At 41.3% G+C, this 22,623-nt stretch overlaps 1 protein-coding gene across 2 annotated transcripts in view; it reads right to left on the reverse strand.

Annotated features, from left to right (window-relative positions):
• The window catches only part of LOC100754771 (mitotic checkpoint serine/threonine-protein kinase BUB1 beta), a 48,524-nt gene that overhangs the window by 13,635 nt on the left and 12,266 nt on the right, over window positions 1-22,623 (reverse strand). The window contains exons 5-18 of one of the 2 annotated variants that reach the window (XM_027422205.2): window positions 21,381-21,577; window positions 20,104-20,273; window positions 18,281-18,495; window positions 17,855-17,949; window positions 15,854-16,083; window positions 12,621-12,733; window positions 12,089-12,204; window positions 9,184-9,233; window positions 6,584-6,641; window positions 5,859-5,967; window positions 2,975-3,249; window positions 2,055-2,188; window positions 996-1,136; window positions 149-249 (exon numbers count right to left, since the gene is read on the reverse strand). In XM_027422205.2, the coding sequence (XP_027278006.1) occupies window positions 149-249; window positions 996-1,136; window positions 2,055-2,188; window positions 2,975-3,249; window positions 5,859-5,967; window positions 6,584-6,641; window positions 9,184-9,233; window positions 12,089-12,204; window positions 12,621-12,733; window positions 15,854-16,083; window positions 17,855-17,949; window positions 18,281-18,495; window positions 20,104-20,273; window positions 21,381-21,577 (2,004 nt within the window). Of the gene's footprint in view, window positions 1-148; window positions 250-995; window positions 1,137-2,054; window positions 2,189-2,974; window positions 3,250-5,858; window positions 5,968-6,583; window positions 6,642-9,183; window positions 9,234-12,088; window positions 12,208-12,620; window positions 12,734-15,853; window positions 16,084-17,854; window positions 17,950-18,280; window positions 18,496-20,103; window positions 20,274-21,380; window positions 21,578-22,623 lie in introns of both variants that reach the window. The other variant, XM_027422204.2, reaches the window with a different exon arrangement.

Below are 22,623 nucleotides of genomic sequence, written 5' to 3' on the forward strand. Positions count from 1 at the left end.
CTGTCTTGACATAGAATGCTGACTGATTTTTTCGATGGCTCACTGATTTCCCAGTTAAGAAGCCAGTAGACAGGTTTGACAGTACCATGGGACACAATGGTCTTCTTGGCTTATTTACAAGGTAATGAAATTCCAGAGTCAGACTCACCTTGATCATGGTTAACTCTGTTGAGTGTCTTGGTGCCACCCAGAATAACTTGTAATCTTCACATATTAGGTATTCTTGCTTAATGCAGTAGTTTTCGTTACCTGTTGACAAGTCAGATTCCATTCTAAAAGTCACTGTGAACACGTGGAGCCCTTACACTCTACCTCCTGGCTAAGGGGCGGGGGGGTGCTAGTGTATTTGCCAGTGAGTAGCATCTATAATACTTTTCAAATCATTTGTTTAAAAATGGAGAGGACAGCTAGACAGATGGCTCAGTTGTTAAGAGCACTAATTTTTACAGAGGACCTGGGTTTGATCTGCGGCACCCACACAGTAGCTCACAATCATATATAGAAGCCCAGTTCTAGGGGAACCAACAGGCATCATACACATGCAGGCAATAAACACTCATAAAGTAAATACATCTTAATCTTAAAAGACATTAAAAAAAAACAAAAGGAGGCAAATAAAAGTGCTATTATGATTATGTCATGAAACTATCAATGTGGGGGACTGGAGAGACGCCTCAGTGGTTAAGAGCACTGGCTGCTCTTACAGAGGTCCTGAGTTCAATTCTTGGCAACCACATGGTGGCTAACAGCCATCTATAAAGAGATCTGGTGCCCTCTTCTGCCCTGCAGCTAGAACACTGTGTACATAATAAATAATCTAAAATAAATAAAATAAAACTCTACCATCAAAAAAAAAAGTAATTACCAATGTGTTAATCTCTATAATGCTATTTATTACAACCTAGGAACGTTTACAGTGTTCAAGGGTTCATGGTGTTCAAATCATTTAATTGTATGCTGTCATATGCAAAAGGCAGGTATTCAACAATACTTACCTAACTCAATTTCCTTCCCCGTTTCCAGGGTAGGCATTGGTCTATCTTCCATAGAGAATTCTGCAAAAGTACTTGACTCTGGGAGGGATTTTAGTAGTTGTAGTCGATATTGTGAACACCAGGGTGACTGAATAGCATTTTCTGTGGAGAAAAGAAATTGAAATAAGTATCACATATAAACTAATGTTTAGGGCCAGATGGCTGAGGCAGGTGGATTTCTGGGAGTTTGGGGCCATCTTGGTCTATAGCAGTGGTTCTCAACCTGTAGGGTCTCATATCAGATTTTTACATTATGAATTATAAGAGCAGCAAAATTATAGTTATGAAGTAACAACACAATAATTTTATGGTTGGGGGTCACCACAGCATGAGGAACTATATTAAAGGGTTTCAGCATTAGGAAGGTTGAGAACCACTGGACTACAGACCAAGTCCAGCATAGCCAGGGCCACCCAGAAAAACCCTGTCCCACTCCCCCCAATCCCCACCCCCAAAAAAACAAACAAAAACAAAACCAGAGCAGTGGTGGCACATGTCTTTAATGCTAGCACTTGGAAGGCAGAAGAAGGTGGATCTCTGTGAGTTCGAGGCCAGCCTGGTCTATAGTGGGATCTATAGGCTACACAGAGAAACCCTGTCTCAACCCCCACCCCACCTCCACAAAATGTTGGGCAATCGTGTTGCATGCCTTTAATCTCAGTGCTCAGGAGGAAGAGGCAGGTGGGTCTCTGAGATCAAGGCCAGACTGGTCTACAGAGTGAGTTCCAGGGCTACAGAGAAACCCTATCTCAGAAAAACAAACAAAATACTAGCAGGGGTAAGGGATGGGGGGGATGACACGGGATGAGACTCCAAGATTACAAAATTAGCACTGCTAATCGGCCCACATTAAGTTGCCTTGCATACTTATGAATGACGTTAAGTGAGTGCTCGTTTATTTGGGAAATATCACAGTTTGTGGCAACTTCAAGTGTTAATAGGTCAGTCTGCTGAGGGATATGTGTATGTTCACCACACAGATCTAGAAGCTTGCCCATAGGCTGGATTGGACGGATCTACCTGCCGCATCATTAGTGAGCTCCAGTTTCTCATGGAGCTGCAGGCCTTTGATGGAGGAGGTACTTGTAACGGAAGCAGAGGATCCAGAGAAGCCGGATGAGTGTGTAGCTTCACGACTGTCTTCAATAATTGGGCTGCAAGACAAAAAGGTGCAGCTGTCCTCAGGGATAGAATACACCAACTTATGAGTTTTTAGATTTTAATTTAAATTTCCTTAATAAAGATGCATTTACTTCTCTGAGTGTTTTGCCTGCATGTATGAAGTGCACCAGTGTGACAGCAGAGCCTACAGAGGTCAAAAGAGGCGGCCAAATCCCCCAGAATTGAGTCACAGGGGGTTGTGAGCTCTGAGTATTGGGAACTGAACCTGGGACCTCTGTAAGAGCAAGTGTTTTCAACCACTGAGCCATCATTTTAGTCCTCAACTTTATACATTTTTAATTTATAAATTTTACATTGAACTCATTTTGCAATATAATTTATTTTAAAATAATTTATAGTTGTTATGATTTTTATTAGTCTCATTTTTAAAGCACATCATTTTCCCCAATCAGAAATAGATGGAAATACGTTATTTATTTATTGTATTTATATGAGTGTTCTGCTCACATGTTTGTGCACAATGTGTATGCCTAGTCCTGGAGAGGTCAGAGACAATGGACACCCCAAAACTGGAGTTAGGAGTTGTGGGTGCTGGGAATCAAACCTGGGTCCTCTAAAAGGACAAGTCTCTGCTGAGTCATGTCTCCTGTACCTCTGAGTCTCATTACCATCAAAATTTACCTCTTCTAATCCTCAAATTCAAACCAATCAGTAAACTTCACTGACATTATACCTGGGACAGTCAGACTTTCTTTTTAAGCATCTGAAAGACTGTAACTGACAAGCTCACAGACCCAGAGAACAAATGCTCCAATCACCTCAGCTTCTTGATGCTGAGGGTCTGGTTATAAATAGTGGCCAGCGCAGTGTGATGAACCTCAGTGGTCTTCCCATCCAGATCCTCTTCCTGCAACAGTCTCTCGGGATCGGAAGGGATGCCCTGCAAGGACGGTATCTCATGGAAAGGAGTAGATGCAAACCGAGGCGCTCTAACAAAGTAACAAGTGTCCTCAGGGTTAGGACCAATGGTTACGTTCCTGAAACTTGGTATGGTGGCATCTTCACCCAAAGGATCAATTCCTGTAAGCTCATCCTAAAAATAAAAGACAAAACACAGTTTAGCTGAGATAGTCAACAAACATGTGAAAGGCATATATGTACTTAGACATGGATCACTGACATGAAATTTAGAAATAACATACCTGGACGTTTAGTTAAAGACAATTCAAAAAGCATAGTACAGCATTAAGGAAAATGATTTTGTACTTCACCAAAAAATACACTGTCAGGACTCTCCACACATGGAAAACTGCTTAATGCCGTCTCCCAAACAATTTTATAAGAAAGCTGAAGAAGCACTGATACTACTTTTCTCACTTAAGGAGTATTCTGGGGGCTAGAAAGATGGCTCAAAGAGTACTCGCCTTTCCAGACGACCCCAGTTCAGTCCCCAGCACCTATATCCCAGGGCAGCACAGCTCCAAGGGGTTTGATACCCGATTCTGGCTTCCACATGTACCCCCACCCCAGCATCCATTTACAGAACCACACATACACATAGATAAAAAGCACTCTTAAAAAAAAAAATTCTTTAAATGTGGATGTGGTGGCGCACACCTTTAATCCCAGCACTCAGGAGGCAGAGGCAGAGGCAGGTGGATCTCTGATTCAGGTCAGTCTGCTCTACATAGTGAGTTCCAGGATGGTTAGCGCTACATAGTGAGACCCTGTTTTGAAAACCTCAAGTTTAAAAAAAAAATTCTTTAAAAACCAGGATGGTCACAATCCGGATTATATTTTTAATTAATTGATTAATTTGAGCGTGTTTGTGAATGTGAGCTGTGACATTCATATGGAGGTCAGGGGACAATTTGTGTAACTCATTTTTCTCCTTCCACCTTGAGGGTTCTGGGGACTGAGTTCAGGTTTCAGAATTGGCAGCAAAGGGCACCAAGCCTTCTAGCTCATGCCACAATGTCTATTTATAAGAAATTAGTCAAGGGGCTAGGGCCCTAATTCAGTGACAGTCATTAAAATATTCCTGGGGCCCCAGACCTGAGGACTAGGAGGAAATGGTAAGACAACTTAACTTAGTCAAGATTTCCATGTTATTCCCAATTTCTCACTACTTGAAACAATTTTAAAATATACACAATTTTTATGAATATTTAAATGTTCCCAGGATAAATATTCCTAAAATAATTAGCTAGTTGAAAAGTTAAAAACACTAAGGTTTTTTTTACATGCATTGCTTAGCTGCCCTGATAGATTAAACCATTTTATATATTTACCTACAATATAAGAAATGCCACTTTATTCAATCCTGTAGATACTAGATATTAATTTTCTAGATTATCTACAATTTGACACACTTTCTGACTCAAAATTAAGGAAGCAGAAGTAGAGGTATACTGCAAAGAGACAGTGCATGTAGATGTACAATAGCCTAGCCAGGCTTGCCCCAAAAAGCAAAAGAAAAACGAATTTGTTTTGTTTTGTTTTTGAGATAGGGTTTCTCTGTAGTTTTGGAGGCTATCTTAGAAGTCGCTCAGTAGATTAGGCTGGCCTTGATCTGCCTGCCTCTGCTTCCCGAGTACTGGGATTAAAGATATATGCCATCACCACCCGGTGCAAAATAAAAAGCTTAACTGGGTAGTCAGCCTGGTCTACAGAACAAGTCCAGGACAACCAGGGCTACATAGAGAAACCTTGTCTGGAAAAACAAACAAAACAAAATTTAAAGTAAAATAAACTACTGTTTATGGATCTATCCATTAGTTTAGACATTTCAAATATGACTGGAAGGGGAGCTAAAAAATTCAGTTAGATATTTCTTAACCCAAGCAAGAGATTGCAAAGGGAAAGGGGGAAGGAAGAGAGAAAGAGGGGAGAAAGAGAGAGAGAGAATATTTATTTATTTATTTATATTTATTTTTGGCTTTTCGGGACAGAGTTTCTCTGTGGCTTTGGAGGCTGTCCTGGAACTCACTCTGCAGACCAGGCTGGCCTCGAACTCACAGAGATCCACCTGCCTCTGCCTCCCAGTGCTGGGAGTAAAGGGGCAGCACCACCGCCTGGCTGAGCATGTGCTTGCTCTTAACTGCCCTACATTTAACCCTTTAAAGAATGGCCAACAAGTCTCCCAAAATGATTGTTCCAGTGTGCTCGCCCTCCAACACTTGATTATAGATACTCCAGTGGACACAGCATACTATCTCACTGTGCTTCTGTCATTTTCCTGTGACATGATTCTGAAAATATTTTCATGGGCTTAGTTCCAATTAGTGATTTTAATTTTATCACTAAACTTTTTTTTTTGAACAACATCTAGCTATTACTCAAGCTGGACTCAAACTCACACAGCCTGGGTTGACTTTGACACTAGTTCTCCTCTAATTCCACTGCCCATTGAGACTACAAGAAGCTTGCTTAGCACTTAACCCTAAACTTTTGTTTTAAACTTAAATACATTCATTTGTACTTGAGCGTGTGTGGGGATGGGGGTAGGGATCAGAGGACTTCCACAACCTGTGGAAGTCAGTTTTCTCCTTTTACCCTGTGGTGGGACCCCAGTGGGGAACAATCTCAGGCCCAGACTTGGCAGGAAGTGCCTTTACCTGCTTAGTCAGCTAAGCAGGCAAATGCTAAACTTCTGAGAGACTTGAGTGAACTAATTCACTAAGCCCACTTATGTTAACTTACACAAACATCAGGAGACATGTCCTCATTTGAGGCAATGATTTCTGCAGTTTTGAGAACTGCAAGGGGTCTTCGCTGGGCTTTGAGAGCCTGTGGAGAATCTGCAGCAGGACTTCAAAAAGACATATTCCAGTTAGCACTCTGTGTTACTGTATGCAGAAGTAGCAGCAACCCTGACTCGTGCCTTTTTGGTTGTTTGTCTTTGAACTCATCTCCCTATCTCAACTCCTTCTTCCCAGTCCTGTGTGCACCAGTGTCCAGCTACCCTCACTCACAGACTCAAATCCTGGGGACAGCATGGCTCAGTAGGTAACGACTTGTAGTTCAAGCCTGCTAACATGAGTTCCATCCCAGAGACCCATGGTAAGAAATAGATACCCAATTTATAAAAGTTTTCATACAAAAAATTTATAAAATTTTTCAAGGAATTTTAGATAAGGGTCTGGAAAAATGACTTAATAGTTAAAAGTACTGACTGCTCTTGCAGAGAACCTGGGTTCAGTTGCTAGTATCCACATGGCAGCTCGCAACTGCTTGATCTAATACCCTTTACTGGATACCCTGGGCACACAGCTTGTATAGAGATACACACAAATATTCATATGGCAAACACCCATATGAATAAAAATATTTTATTTTAATTTTAAAGAATCTAACATTTTAAGTTAAAAATGTACATATATAGGAAGATCTACTCCTAAAAACTCCAAAAAACAATAAAACCAAACCTTTTGTCCTTTTCGTCTGAAAGAAACTCATCAAAAATCGAGAAAGGAATGCTGGGACCTATAAAAAGAGAAAAGGGTTTTGCGAGTGTTGATTCTTTAAGAAAACTATAGAAAGTAATTAATGCTGTGTTGTTTGAAAGAAAAGGCACAATTTAAAAACAGACATTGATAATTATGTAGATGTGTGTGTGTGTGTGTGTGTGTGTCTTGGGTGTGGTACAGTTCATGCAATTCAGTGAGCACAGATAGGAGCGTCCCACCCCCTGAAGACACATGACATGTGCTGGGAACCAAACCTGGGTCCTCTGTAAGAAGCACACACCCCCTAACCACTAAGGCATCTTTCTACCCTGATTTGTTTTTATAAGGAAAAAGTTAAGACACATAAAAGTGAGATCATTTCATAATAACTCATAATAATCAATTCATAACTGCAAATATTTTAGTGTCTTTGTAAGCCTTTTAGAAGGTTCTTTTTATTATTACTATTTAAGACATAATATCTATATAACTAATAATTTCTGAATATCTAGTCAGTCTTACATTTCAGTGATTATTTACACTGTTTTAAATGTGTTTGAACTGGAACTGCATAACGAGATCTGTATATTGTCAACAATCCAAGTGCCTCTAAAGCTTTTCCTCTGGAGCTGCCAAGGTGGCTCAGATAAAAGTCGCTCGCTCACTAGTCATGAAAGCTGACAACCTGAGTTTGATCCCTGAAACCTGGCAGAGGGAATCAACTCCTGCACGCTGTCCTGATCTCTGCCTATGTGCCAGCACACACATGCGCACACACATACACAAGATAAATAGAAAAAAAATCCTTAAATCTTATATTTATTCATTTAATTTTGGTCATTTCATACTGGATTTTGCCAGTTATTTTCCCTCTGTTGTTCAAGACGAATCTCCCTGCTTCGTGCTCTTAGCTATGAGAGGCCCACAAGATTTATGCTTTATAAAACTACTTCTAAGTAGATATTTATGTTTTTACCACATAAAACATTTTAGTGTGTTTTAAGTCTTTTTGTTAAATACATACATTTTTCGTGTATATGTGTGGGCAAGCATGTGGAAATTAGAGAAAAACTTGTGGAAGTCAGTTCACTCCTTCCACCATGTGGATCTTGGTATTGAACTCAAGTCACCAGGCTTGGTGGCAATTGCCTTTACTGGCTCTGAGGTCTCTTTATACTTACATTTTTCATAGCTTATATTTTTTTTCCTCTGATAGCTTTTATACAACAATAATCATTGATGCAAAAAGAAACTGAGAGAGAAAATGTGTAATCTTTTTCAACTCAGCTAAACAGATAGGAAGCCAAATATTTTTAACATATTCTTAGAAAAGAAACCAATTTGAGCCAGGCGTTGGTGGTGCATGCCTTTAATCCCAGCACTCGGGAGGTAGAGGCAGGTGAATCTCTGAGTTTGAGGCCAGCCTGGTCTACAGAACAAGTTCCAGGACAACCTCCAAAGCAATACAGAAAAACCCTGTCTCAAGAAAAAAGAAGAAGAAGAAGAAGAAGAAGAAGAAGAAGAAGAAGAAGAAGAAGAAGAAGAAGAAGAAGAAGAAGAAGAAGAGAAAAGGAAAAGAAAAGAAAAGGAAACCAATCTGCAGCTGAGGAGAGAGGAGATGGCTCAGTGGTTAAGAGCATCGGCTGTACTTCCAAAGGAGCCTGGCTGAGCTGGGTTCAATTCCTAGCACCCACATGGTAACTCACATAGCTCTGTAACTCCATTCTCATACATGCAGGCAATGACCAATGCATATTAAAAAATTAATGTGTTAAAAAAAAAAAGCCAGCCGGAGTGTTGGTGGCACAAGCCTTTAATCCCAGCACTTGGGAGGCAGAGGCAGGTGGATCTCTGTGAGTTCGAGGCCAGCCTGGTCTCCAGAACGAGTGCCAGGATAGGCTCTGAAGCTACACAGAGAAACCCTGTCTCGAAAAAACAAAAACAAACAGAAAAAACCAACAACAACAAAAAAACCCCTAAGGCACCTTCAGATTGGTTTAATAAAGAGCTGAATGGCCAATAGCTAGGAAGGAGAGGACAGGCAGGACTTCCAGACAGATAGGAACTCTGGAAAAGAACCTGAGACGGGATATTCACCAGCCAGAAGCAAGAGGAGTCAGACATATGGTACAGAAGAGAAGTAATGAGCCATGTGGCAGACATAGGCTAATATAAACAGGTTAATTTCAGTTTTAAGAGCTAGTTTGGAAAAAGCCTAAGCTAATGCCAAGCTTTCAAAATTCATAAAGCGTCTCTGTGTCCAAAGACCTGCTACATGAAGGTCAGTGGGTTCTGAGGGTCAAACTCAGGTTGTTGGACAGCAAGCACCTTTACCTGTCATCCTGCTGTCCCTAAACTAAGTATTTCAAAGTAGTGAGAAATCTTATGAAAATATTCTCTCAAATCACATATAATGAATTATAGGTGTTTATAGTGAGTTCCATTATTTAAAGACAAAATAAAACTCTATGCCCACTCTGTCCTCTTCTACTCATTTTACTACAATTAAGACGAGCATTTACTGTTACATAGTGCATTTGTTGTTGGTATTCCTCCCAATGCTATCAAATGCAACTTACCTTTAGAGTCAGGCTGTTCTTGCAAAATGTTTATGGCTGGTAAAGTTTCCCTGTGAAGAAATTTGTTTTAAAAAAATATAAAGTGTGCTCAACACCCACAGGAAGGTCCTTCTGTTTCAGAGAGAGACGCCACACTGTCCAGGCCAGCCTTAACTAACTGCAGTGGGGGGTGGTCCTGAGCCGATACCTCCCTCCCAAGAGCTGGGATTACAAGCATCTGCCCCATACTCACTCATAGTCCTACCACTATTAATCCAAACACTGAAAATTCTCTAAATAATTTTGATTAACACAAGAACCATTAAAGCAGATTACAAAATGGTAAGCCATCAATTTTATAAAACAAAAATATCAGTACCAAAGAAGACACATATTAGTGTGAATAGCAGTTATCTTGTGTGATAATTTTTTGAGTTTTGATTTTAATTAGTATATGTTCATTGTACACAGCACTGGGTTACATAAGGACATTCCATACACATATGTAATGAACTTCAAAGGTCTTACCGTGTAGGCTAGACTGGCATTGATGATTTAATGCCTTAGCCACCCGAGTACTACCATTTTTATTTTGTGTGTATGGGCAGGATGACAACAGGGCCTCATGTATCCCAGGCCAGTCTCAAAGGCTGAATTCCTGATCCCTCTTGCCTTTATCTCCTAAATGCTAGGTGTCATTGTACATGTACCAAGCTCTAGAAATATTTATTTTTATTTACTTTTCTTTCAGGACAAGAACCCCTGAGCAAATTGGGAGCACAGGTGCAGTCTTGGCTCCTTTGCTCATCCCTCTCTACAACTGGATTCCAGGAGTATGGCTCAATGCTTAGCTGTGGTTGACTGCTTCTGCTTTGATCAGCTACTGGATGAAGGCTCTAGGAATGGTAACCAAGATAGTCATCAATCTCATTATAGGGGAAGGGTACCAAAGGCAGCCTCTCCACTACTGCCTAGATTCTTAGTTGGGGCCATCCTTGTCTGAACATTTCCACAGTGCTAGATTTCTCTTTAAACCTATACTGCTCCCTCTGCTAAGGTATCTCTTTTGTTGCTTTCCTCTATTCCGCCCCTGTCTCAGTCTTCTTCTCTTCCCCATTTCTCTTCTCCCCTTCTCTTTTTCCAGGGGACCATGTATTTCTCTCTTAGGGTCCTCCTTGTTTCCTAGTTTCTCTGGTGGTGTTGATTGTAAGCTGGTAATCCTTTGCTCTATGTCTAATATCCAAATAAAAGTAAGCACATACCATGCTTGTCTTTCTGTGACTGGATTACCTCACTCAGGATGGTTTCTTCCAGTTCCCTCCATTTGCCTGCAAATTTCAAGATTTCATTGTTTTTTTTATTTCCGCTGAGTAGTACTCCATTGTGTAAATGTACCAAATTTCTCTCTCCATTCTTCAGGTGAGGGACATCTAGGTTGCTTCCAGGTTCTGGCTGTTACAAACAATGCTGCTATGAACATATGTCCTTGTTGTATGAATGTGCATTCTTTGGGTATATGCCCAAGAGCAGAATTGCTGGATCTTGAGGTAGACTGATTCCCATTTTCCTAAGGAACCACCATACTGATTTCCAAAGTGGCTGTACAAGTTGGCACTCCCACCAGCAGTAGAGGAATGTTCCCTTTCTCCCCATCCTCTCCAGCACAAACTGTCATTGGTGTTTTTGATTTTGGCCATTCTGACAGGAGTATGATGGTATCTCAGAGTTGTTTTGATTTGCATTTGCCTGATGGCTAGGGATGTTGAAGCACTTTCTTAAGTGTCTTTTAGCCATTTTAGATTCCTCTATTGAGAATTCTCTATTTAGTTCTGTACCCCACTTTTTAATTGGATTGTTTGGTGTTTTGGAGACTAGCTTCTTGAGTTCTTTGTATATTTTGGAGATCAGCCCTCTGACAGATGCAGGGTTGGTGAAGATCTTTCCCTATTCTATGGGCTGCCATTTTGTCTTGTTGACTGTGTCTTTTGCCTTACAGAAGCTTCTCAGCTTCAGGAGGTCCAATTTATTAATTGTCGATCTCAGTGTCTATGCTAATGGTGTTATGTTCAGGAAGCAGTCTCCTGTACCAATTCGTTCAAGGGTACCTCCCACTTTCTAAGAGGTTCAGTGTGGCTAGATTTGTTGAGGGGTTGATCCATTTGAACTTGTTTTGTGCATGGTGATAGATACAGATCTATCTGCAATCTTCTACATGTCAGCATCCAGTTATGCCAGCACTATTTGTTGAAGATGCTTTCTTTTTTCGATTGTATAACTTTAGCTTCTTTGTCAAAAATCGGGTATTTGTAGGGTGTGGGTCCATATCAGAGTTTTCAATTCGATTCCATTGGCTTACCTTTTTGTGCCAATACCAAGCTGTTTTCAGGACTATAGCTCTGTAATAAGAGCTTGAAGTCAGGGATGGTGATGCCTCCAGAAGTTCCTTTATTGTACAGTGTTGTTTTGGATAACCTGGGTTTTTTGTTTTTCCATATAAAGTTGAGTATTGTTCTTTCCAGGTCTGTGAAGAACTGTGTTGGGATTTTGATGGGGATTGCATTGAATCTGTAGATTGCTTTTGGCAAGATTGCCATTTTTACTATGTTGATCCTACCTATCCAAGAGCATGGGAGATCTTTTCATTTTCAGTTATCTTCTTTAATTTCTTTCTTTAAAGACTCAAAGTTCTTGTTAAACAGGTCTTTTACTTGTTTAGTTAGTGTTACTACAAGATATTTGGTTATTTTTATTTTTATCAAGTTAAAGACAGTATCATATATTCCCTCACTGGCACGAAACTTTATATTAAAATTTGTAAAACTCGTGACTCAGTACTGTCAAAAAATTAAGGAGACTTCAAGTCACCAGAGTCAGAAGTTTGTTCTGTGATCTGTGAGCAGCATGCCTTCCACCAAAGTGGTCTTACCTGGGATTTGAGCTTAGTGGACAGACAGAATGGGACAGAGATGTTGCCAGCATTTCCTTAGACTCTGAAGCAATCTGCAGTCTGGCTGTCTCCTCTGTAGGCCCCTTGTCTTCTTGCTGCTTACATTAACATAAAGAAAACCAATGTCCTCCATACAGAAAATCAGCTGTCACTACCACAAAAGGTCTCTCCAATAATCTAGGTTCCTAGTCAAATTGTTTCTGTTGTACTCAACTGAGCAGTGGCAAGTATATAGTGAATTTTAAAAATTAACCCCATTTTAACAGACCATGATTAAAATAGAAAGTTAACATCAGAATTAATAAGAATATAATCTAGAAGTCAGTGAATTACATCACTTATTTCACATGTTGTAAATCCCATTTGAAATCACTTGTTAAATTACTTTCCTGTTAGTAGTAACTAAAAAACTATCATAAAAAGTCTCTTTAGGTTGGGCATGCAGATCAAAGGTAGAACTCTTGCCAGACATGCCTGAGTTTACTGTGCTAAATAGTAGAAAATTTTTTACCTGGTCACCAGCTCTCTCTTGCTGAATAGTCTGGATTTCCTTTAGCTTTCTCTCCATCTCCTCAATCTGTTTCTGCATTTCTTCCCTCTTTTTCGCACTGGTCAGCAGTTCGGCTGTAAACAGTGAAGTAAGTTGGGGCATTCCCCGCCTCACAACAACTCCTCCTGGAAAGACTGACTCCAATTCATACTCTCACGCTAACATAAAGACTGCCTGTGGCTCATGGCCTCATGTTAACACTGATGCAAATGACAAAGTGGGAATGAGTCCTCAATTTGAGGCCTGGGTCTCCATTCTTTTATGGATGTGATCAGGAAAAAAAGCAATACCTATCATACACAAGTAGTAAAAACAGGTTCCAATGATACAAATCCTTGGCCATATGATGCTAACATCCAAATACGGCAGAAACAAGAAATAAGAAAATCATTTAGAGGTCTAAGCTAGCTTGGGCTACAAAGCAAGACTTTCTCAAAAGCACCCAAAGTATCCATACATAAAACAGGATAGGGAATGTAGCTTAGTTGGTAGAGTGCTTGCCTACCCTGAAACCCTAGGACTGCAGTACTTAGGAAGTAGAGGTAGGAAGCACCAAAAGTCAGTGTCATCTTCAAATACACAGCCTAAGTTACACGAGACTATTTCTCAAACAAATAAGCAAGCAAACACCCAGAAACCTCCAAAATAAATTGGGGGGTGGGGGGGTGCAACACATGGGACTAAGGCTAGAGCCCACTGATAAGAGCGCTCAACTTATAGTGTAAGCTCAATACTCAGTACAGCACCAAATAGGGGTGTAAAACTATGTATAGTGGACGAAGGTATGAAGGTCATGGCTACTGAAGACCAGTGACCAGTACTCATTTTGATAAAGTGTTGCGATAAAGCTGAAACCTGAATGATGAGGAATCAGTCCAACAAAGATCTGGGGAAAGTTTGTTAACACAGGAAGACCACTGTACTGAAGACCCCGAGGAAAGCCAGCGTGCTTGTAGCAATGAAGGAGAGCTATGAAAGATGGGGTTGGAGAGGCAGTTGAGTGGTGCAGTGAAAAAAACAGGCACTGGGTTTGGCAAATGGGCTTCTGATGACCACAACTGTTTGACAAGAATAAAAGGAATGCCTAAGAGAACACTGGGCAATGAAGAAGACTGACTACACTTTCAAGTCTAGGGTTGGGAAGATGGCTCAGTGTTAGAGTGTCTGCCATGCAAGCGCAAGGTCTGGAGTTTAGATTCCTAGCATCCAAGTAAATGCTGGGTGAGTAGGCTGGCCTACTTGGAATCCCAATACGTGGAAGGTGGGAAGAGGGGAGCTCTGGGAGCAAACTGGCCAGACCAGTATATAAGTGAGCTCTGGCTTTTATCAAGACTCTACCTCAATGAGGAGATGGGAAGTGATTGTGAAAAAAGCCCAGTGTCAACCTCGTGTCTCCACACAAATGTGCAAATGTGAATACACACACAGATGTGTGCTAGGACTGACACTACTTAAGAAGGATTAGGAATCCTTGTTGGATGAGTTGTGACCTCCTTGGAGAAGTGAGTCATTGGGGGTAAGGCTTTGGGGTTTCAAAAGCCTAAGCCAGGCCCAATGTCTCATCCTGCTGCCTGTGGATCAGGGTGAAGAACTCTCGCACCTTCTCCAGCACCATGTCTGCCTGTGTGCAGTGATGCTTCCCGCCATAATAACCATAGACTAACCCTCTAAAATTGTCAGCATGTGAGAGAAGGCATTTTATCTACACAAACCTCACCAAACCTCAGCATGGAGATTTCTTTGGCTGAGAATAAAGTGTACATTCCATCACACTTTTGTATAGGAGGTATGAACTAGAAATTTTCCTTAGAAAAATATTTTTAATTAGGGACCTCCTCCTCCTCATTTAATCTTTGTTGACAGGCTCTTTGGGGATTTTGGCAGTGTCTTCTGCACCACGGGCTGACTGACCCCAGGTCTTCACGTGCAAGACAAGTATTCTTAGCGCCGAGCTTCGCCTTCCAGCTCAGTTCCTATTTTAAAACCTTTGGATTATTACTGTGTGTGTAAGGTGTGTGATGTGCCTGCCACAGGAGACAACTCTATGGAGTCAGTTCCCTCTTTCCAGCTTTATACAGGTCCTAAGGGTCAAACCCAGATCACCAGGCTTGTGCAGCAAGTTCCTTTATCCAGTAACCATGTACCGACCTCCAGTTCCTGTTTTTATTTTATTTTTTTAACACTTTATGTGTAAGGGTATTTTGCCTGAATATGCCTGTCTACTTGTGTACCTGGTGTCAAAGGCCAGAAGAGGGCATCAGATCCCCAGACACTAGAGTTAAGATGGCAGTGAGCTATGATGTGTATGCTTGGTAGAGAACCTAGGTCCTCTGTAAGAGCAGCTAATGCCCTTAACTGCTGAGCCATCCCTCTAGGCCTTCAGTTCCTGATTTCAAAAAGGCCACACTCAGTCTAGTGTAGTGGCACACACCTTTAATCTCACCACCTGGGAGGCTGAGCCAGCCTGGTCTACACAGTGAGATGAGACCCTGTCTGAAAAACAACAACAACAAAAACCAAAAACCAAAAGGCCTCACTCAGCTGGCCCTTTGCTTTTGCAACGATGGCTCCCACATTGGCACATAGAGCCCATTTTTCAATATGTCATTTGAAATTTACTTTATCCCTAAAGTCTAATTAATGCCCTAAAGGCTCCAATATTCACTTTCCTATTTGTGTGTCAGTTCCTTCTGTCCCTCCTAACCCAGAACAGACAGCTCCAGAACAGGAACTACTTTCTGTTCCCCTCAGTTTTCAGATCTTCCCTTACTGTCAGAGTGATAATACAAATAACTATTCTAAGTGACTGAGATATGAGTTAATATATGTTAAGATATGTTAATACAAATAAACGGTGAGAGAAATTGAGGCCTCATATTTCAGGCAACATCTAGGACGGTACTTAAGGGAGGTGTACCTATCTATATGCACACCAGGGTCCGGCTGCCTGCTTCTGTTGTGAAATGGGGTGCCCCTGCAGGGTGACCACCTTTTCTTCTTTTACTCTTGAGCAGACTGTTTTCTCCATCAAGAGGTTTTCTGGGAGGCAGCACTAGGAGTTCAGCATATGTACAGTATATACATGCACACACAGAGTACTGTCCAGCCATAGAAACATCACACACGGGTACAAGTAATGGAGATGCAATCTCTCTTAGACCAGAAAGAGTTATTTCTTAGAACAACGCACACACCTTCCCTTTGCTCTTTCAGCTTCTTCCGGAACACTTCAGCTCTGATCTCCTCGAAGGAGAACTCCCCGACTCCAGCATAAATCTTTTCCTTACAGTACATCATCTTTTCCTTCCTCTCCTCGGAACCTTGCTGGTGACTCTGCACCCTCTGCAGGGGGTCTCCTTCTTCCTTCCCAGGCTTCCTGGTGCTGAGAATGTGGTTGATACTAGGTTCAATTTTACACGGTGTCCTAAGGAAGCAAAAAAATTATCATTCACTCCAAAGTCAAAATGAGTTATTTCTTATGAATTTTGCCTGAACAGATGGACAATGCCAGCTTTGGGTCTATATGTGATTTATTTCTAAAACAAAAACAAAAGTTAAGATTTTAAGATGGGGCTAAAAATAACCCACAAGAATAGACAGTAATGATGTTCTAGAGCCCAGTGAGAGCACTGCCTACAATGATCAAGGCAGAGCCTGGGTGGGAAGTGTGAGTTCTCAGGACCACCTATGCTTTGAAGAAAATTAGTAGCAGCTCGGGCCATCAAGTTCAAAAGACCATATGCCAAAACTTGAGCCAAAATAAACCTTTTCTTTGTACATGCTGGTTGTCTCGGGTGCTTGTGACAATGACAGAAAGTTGATTAACACAGTTAGGTTAAAGAAATTCCATCAAAGAATGATCCTCTTAACTTATAAAGAGATACATAAATCATTAAGAAAAACTACCTGACTGGGCATGAGTATAAGCCCAGCATTTGAGTTGTCCTCTGACAACTCTCTCTCTCTCTCTCTCTCTCTCTCTCTCTCTCTCTCTCTCCACACACCCCAACACAAGCACGCACACACACACACACACACACACACACACACACACACACACACACACACACAAGTCAAATATAAATTTTTAAAAAGGAGCCAGAGTGTATGCCTAGAATCTTAGCACTCAGGAGGCAGAGGCAGGAGGATCTCTGTGAGTTCAAGGGCAGCCTGGTCTACCGAGCAAGTTTCAGGACAGCCATGGTAAACAGTAAGAGTTATCTTAAAAAAAAATAAAAATAAATAAAATAAAAATTTAAATTTAATTTAAAAAGTAGAATTGGCATAAAGCTCAATAACAATTCTATAAAGGTTTCAATGGCTTCCCTTGTTTCATGTTTGGTTCAGAAAGAATTTTTGCTCAGAACCGCACTGGTTTTGCCTTCCTATGCTATCATATAGTGTGAGTGATAAATTAGTCATGAGATTCAGGCGTGGTATTGTGGGCCTTTAATCTCAGCACTCGGAAGGCAGAGACGGGTGGATCTCGAGTTCAGGGCTAACATGGTCTACACAGAGACTGTCTTCCAGAAAAAAGCAAATAGAATAAATAGACATATTAGCTACAAGGAAACTCTTACACTGCAACACAGTGTATTAGAACTCCCAGTCTTTAAAGGCTAGACTAAAGCTTGAGCTGGGTATCTGTCTTTTGCCCTAGTTTTTCTGATAACAAAAATTTTGGGGGCCTGGAGTTGGTTCAGCAGTTAAGAGCACTTTTCTTCCAGAGGACCCAGCACCCACATGGTAGCTCACAACTGCCTATAACTGCAGTCCCAGAGGATCCAATGCCCTCTCTTCTGACCTCTGTGAACTCCAGGCATGCATGTGGAACACATACATACATGCAGGCAAAACATTCATACACACTAAAAAACATTTAAATCTAAAAAACAAAAAACATTTTTTAAAGTGTTAAGGATTAGGAAGGAAAAAAGAGACCCCTTTCTAATTATTATCAGTAATTAAACAGCATGTCTCACTTGGATGGCGGTGGCGTGTCTGTTACATCAATATTACCATAACCTAATTATTAAGCTCATTACAGTTGTTCGGCTCTAGCATATACAGTGAATACAAAGGACACAGAGCTTTGTCGGTTTTCCCTCCCGCCAGAAGATGCCACTGGGACTGTATATCAGGAACCTTAGCCAGCCTTAGTAATTCCCACTGCGAATGATCTGGAAGCCACTCACATGACTGACTGTTGAGCGCTCTCTTCCACATAAGGAGTAAAGCTGGGAAGCGAAGGGGGCACAGCTGATACAGAGGCTGAATTGCTGCCATGAGGCTAAAAATGAAGAAAGAGTAGAATGATTATTTTACACCCTGTCACAACTGAGGCAGACAATCTCTAAATAGTGAAGGAGTTAAGATATGTTAAAATAGAGCCAGGCAGGATGGTGTGTGACTACAATGCTAGCACATGGAAAGCTGAGGCAGGAGCATGGGAAGTTCAAGTCCAGCCTGGAATACATAGCAAGTTCAAGGTAAGCCTAAGCTAAATAAACAGAGCCCATCTCAAAAAAACCAACCAAACAAAGAAACAAAGCAAACAACAAGAAGCCAAGACAGACCAATCTGAAATCTTCTTTAGATTGGCAAATACTGTGAGACCTTACCCTATATTCCAAGGGTCTGTCTGTGTTCCACGGGCCTGGTTGTAGCTCATTCTCTTTGTCCCTAGGGACAGGGGGTGCCATCCATGGCTGGACTACAGGCTTGGGTAACTCTGCCCTAGAAGTGCTATCAGCATTTTCATCAAAAATCGTGATCCTGCGGTTACTGCACATCTGCTGAGGAGCTGCATTCTGGAGTCCTCTGCTCTGACCCGGAGCTTGAAGACATATATGAATATGCCATTATCAACTTATATGGATATAAGATATGCACAGTCTGCTCCAAATTAAGGAGGATACTTCCTCTACCACAGAGTCAAAATGAGATTTAAGAGATTTTTTTCCTTTCAAAACCTTAAATTGGGGTAAAGAGATGGTTCAGCAGTTAAGAGCATATACTGTTCTTACAGGGGACCAGAGCTGAGTTCCTAGCACCCAGATGGGGTGGCTCATAGTAACTGCAACTCTAGAAGCCCTTCCCTGGTCTCCACCGGTACCTGTACTCACACGCACATGCCTGCATACAGGCCCACAAACATACTAATATAATTAAGAATAAAATAGCCGGGCGTTGGTGGCGCACGCCTTTAATCCCAGCACTCGGGGAGGCAGAGGCAGGTGGAACTCTGTGAGTTCGAGACCAGCCTAGTCTACAAGAGTAGTTCCAGGACAGCCTCCAAAGCCACAGGGAAACCCTGTCTCGAAGAAGAGAAGAAAAAAAAAAAAAAAAAAGAATAAAATAAATCTTCATAAAAGGTAGAAGTAAATTATCAATGATCCAGCTAGTAACATTTTTATATATTTTATTTTCTCTTTCCTTTCCCCTTTGTCCTAACACTTCCAGTCTTTTATTTTTACCATTTTTAATTATGTGCAGGTGTGTGTGTGTGTGTGTGTGTGTGTGCATGTGGGTGTGTTCATGCAAGTGCAGTGTTTATGGAGGCAGAGGCACTGGGTCCCCTGTCGCTAGACTTCCATATGGCTGTGATCTGCCTGACATGAGGGCTGTGAACAGAACGCAGGTCCTCAGGAAGAACAGCAAGTGCTCTGAACCCCTGAGCCTTTCTCCAGTCCCCACTTCTGGTTTAATTTTTGAGACAGGGTCTCACTTTAAGCCCTGGGTGGCTTGGAACTCACTATGTAGACTAAGCTGGTCTCACACTCAGATCTGCTTGTCTCTGTCTCCCAAGCACTATATTAAAAAAGTCCACCACTGCACAGGGCCCACACCCATTCATAACTTAAAAAAAAAAAAAAAAAAAGAAGTCCTATAACTTCTTTCAGTCATCGTTGTAACACTGCCTAATATTTTTGTTTGTTTAGTTGGTTAGTTTTTGTTTTGTTTTAATACAGGGTTTCTCTGTGTAGCTCGGGCAGCTGCAGCTGCCCTGAAACTCCCTCTATCGACCAGGCTGGCCTCGAACTCAAGAGATCCTAGTGCCTCCCAAGTGCTGGGATTAAAGGCAATGCACTGCCACTGCCCAGCAAAAATGATATTCTTAACTACATTGATAATATTCTGTAGGCTTTAATGCATTTAAGCTTTATTTCAATAATATCTACTATATTACTACATACCTTCTTTCAAAAACAACGCTTAGAAAATGACACATCTCAAATATCAGGTTTACTCAGTTACAACACAAAATTGCCACCTTTGGCTTTCCTGCATTCTGTGACATTAGATTTCTTTTGGCTTTTCTTTTTGCTACCTAGTATTCAGAAAACTAGGGCAGTGTCCACATATATACTTAGGTATTGCCTTCTTACATAATATGCCCACCACAAGAGAGTACGGGCGCTCCAAAATAACACAGCAAGCTCACCCTTCAGGGCACCTCCGACACGGCTGATGGGTACTTTGGCCATCTTTTTCCCTCTGCTCTTCAGCTCAGCTAGTGTGCTTCTCTGTGGTACAGAAGACCCCAAGACCTCCTCCTCCTCTTCATTCTCAAGTGCCAAGAGAGCTTGTCGAGATACTCGAGCCTGGAATTGTCTGAAACATGACAAAGGATGATCGGCTTTTAACTGAAGTGACCAGTTCTCACACAACAAAAACAGACTAGAGAAAACAGAACACAATTGTCCCCAGGAAATTTGTTCTCTAGGAATAGGGACAGCAACTCAAGACATAAGGGTATCCAGGCTAGGATGACTCAGGGTCCGTTAAAATGTTCCAGTTTGACCCGTTGAAAATTTCTAAAAATCCTCATCAGGTAGACCTGAGCATCAGCTAAGACTAGAAAATTGATAAAATTCACAGTTTCTCAGCAACTTGTATTATAAAATTAAAAATAAAAATTGCAGAATTGTGTAAAGAGTGAATGAATACCCAAATGCCCTTCACCTAGACCCACCAATAATATCCTGACGCATCTACCCACATACACACTTTTTTCTTACACATGTTTACATACAGCATGACATCTTACTTTAGTACAGCTGGCAGAAATTCAAAAACAAAACTCTACGGTTACTGCTACAATCTTAAAGTATATTGGAAGAACAAAAAAGCAAATAGATTGTAGGTGCTCACTAGGACACAGCACAAGCACTGCAGCCTCTCTTTCCACCGTTTCAATTTAAAACTCTAAAACATAAAAACAGAAACCAAACCCATGACTCTGGAGGGTTAACAAAAGCAAGGACCAGAGGAGGCGTGGAGCTTAGACACCCTGCACTGGGCTGTTTTCTGTTTTGTTTCTTCTGTTTTCTCCTGTGCTTTGACCTCCTGGTACAGTAATTTGGGAAGCCTACAACTCCTTGAGAAACCCTATCTTTCTGTCCAAAGGAACGGGAACAGGGGATTCTGAGGGCCAAAAACTATTAGAAGAATACTGGAGAGGAACACACTGAAGATTGGGAACTCCCAACTCCCCTGAGCTCACTCCTTAGCTATGGACACAGAATGAACTATGACCCCATCCACTGGTCTCACATTGGCCCAGCAGTACATGCAGGAGACAGCACCATAAAGGGCTTAAGGCTGAACTAACATTGGAACAACCATTGCCATTAGATGAGAAAGAATTTGTGACTTCTGGAATTCAGTTGCCTAAGACAACAATAAGGGTTATGACAGGCTCCAGGGGAAGCCCACTACCTATGCTGGGACTGCAGTCTTTCAAGGGGCTCCGCCTTGCGTTCAATCCCTTCCTGGAACACTGCATCTGCTCTCTTGAAGTTTTCTCTGGCTTCATATTCTTCAGCCCATGAAATGTAGAACTGGGCAAGGGAGACGCCAATCCCCTGGCTGTGTAAATAGCTGTACAAATCCAAGGGCTCATTGCACAGATGCCCCTGTAACATAGTAAGAGTGATAACAGTCGGTCAGTTTCCTTCACTTGTCAATGCCTGTTGTGTGCCAAATAACCACTAGGGAAACTACATGCACAACTCCTGCACTGAGGAATATGTACCTTACCTTATAATTTAATTATATTATTTTTATACCATAATTATCCCAGTATTAAAATATACTGGAATAGGGCTGGAGAGATGGCTCAGAGGTTAAGAGCACTGGCTGCTCTTCCAGAGGACCTGAGTTCAATTCCCAGCAACCACATGATGGCTCACAACCATCCGTTATGAGATCTGGTGCCCTCTTCTGGTGTGCAGATATGCATGGAAGCAGAATGTTGCATACATAATAAATAAATAAAATAAAATAAAAAAATACTGGAATAAAGACCCAAGAAAGGGACTAGAGTAAGAGATCAGTTTGCAAGAAAAAGGGAAAGGAAGCAAATGCTTCACACAGGTGACAGTTAACCGATGGGAAAGGGAACTGGACTTTCAGCAGATATAGAATGGAAGCATATGGTATTCCCTTTATGTCTGGCATAAGTGAAGACAAAAACAGACTCTACCAGGGCAGGGCAAGATGGGGAATCTGGAGTAAAGCTGTGACAGGTGTTAAATGCAAATCCAATTGATTTGCTTCTCCCTGATGGTAAATATATTCTGTGCTGAGAGAGTTAAAAGCAAAGGCAAGATTTGCTCAAGGCTGTATTTAAGGAACTATGTAATCAGGTATAGTGAAGAAAATTTTAACAGCAAAAGAGGAAAAATAAAAATTCCATACTGAAGATTGTTTTAACATATTTCTACATTTCCTGGGCCATAAGAAAAATGTATTTCACTGTATTATATATACTATATATATACACACATATATATAGTATTAATTAATTAATTAACTTTTGGGGACAAGGTCTCACTCATAGCCCAGGCTGGCCTAGAACTCATCATTTGGACTAGGATATCCTTGAACATTATTTGGTAATCCCCTTGCTTCTGCCTCTCAAGTGCTAGCATTACCAACAGAACCACCACATCTGGCCTCA

Source organism: Cricetulus griseus, chromosome 6, assembly GCF_003668045.3.
Source record: "Cricetulus griseus strain 17A/GY chromosome 6, alternate assembly CriGri-PICRH-1.0, whole genome shotgun sequence".
NCBI lineage: Eukaryota > Metazoa > Chordata > Mammalia > Rodentia > Cricetidae > Cricetulus > Cricetulus griseus.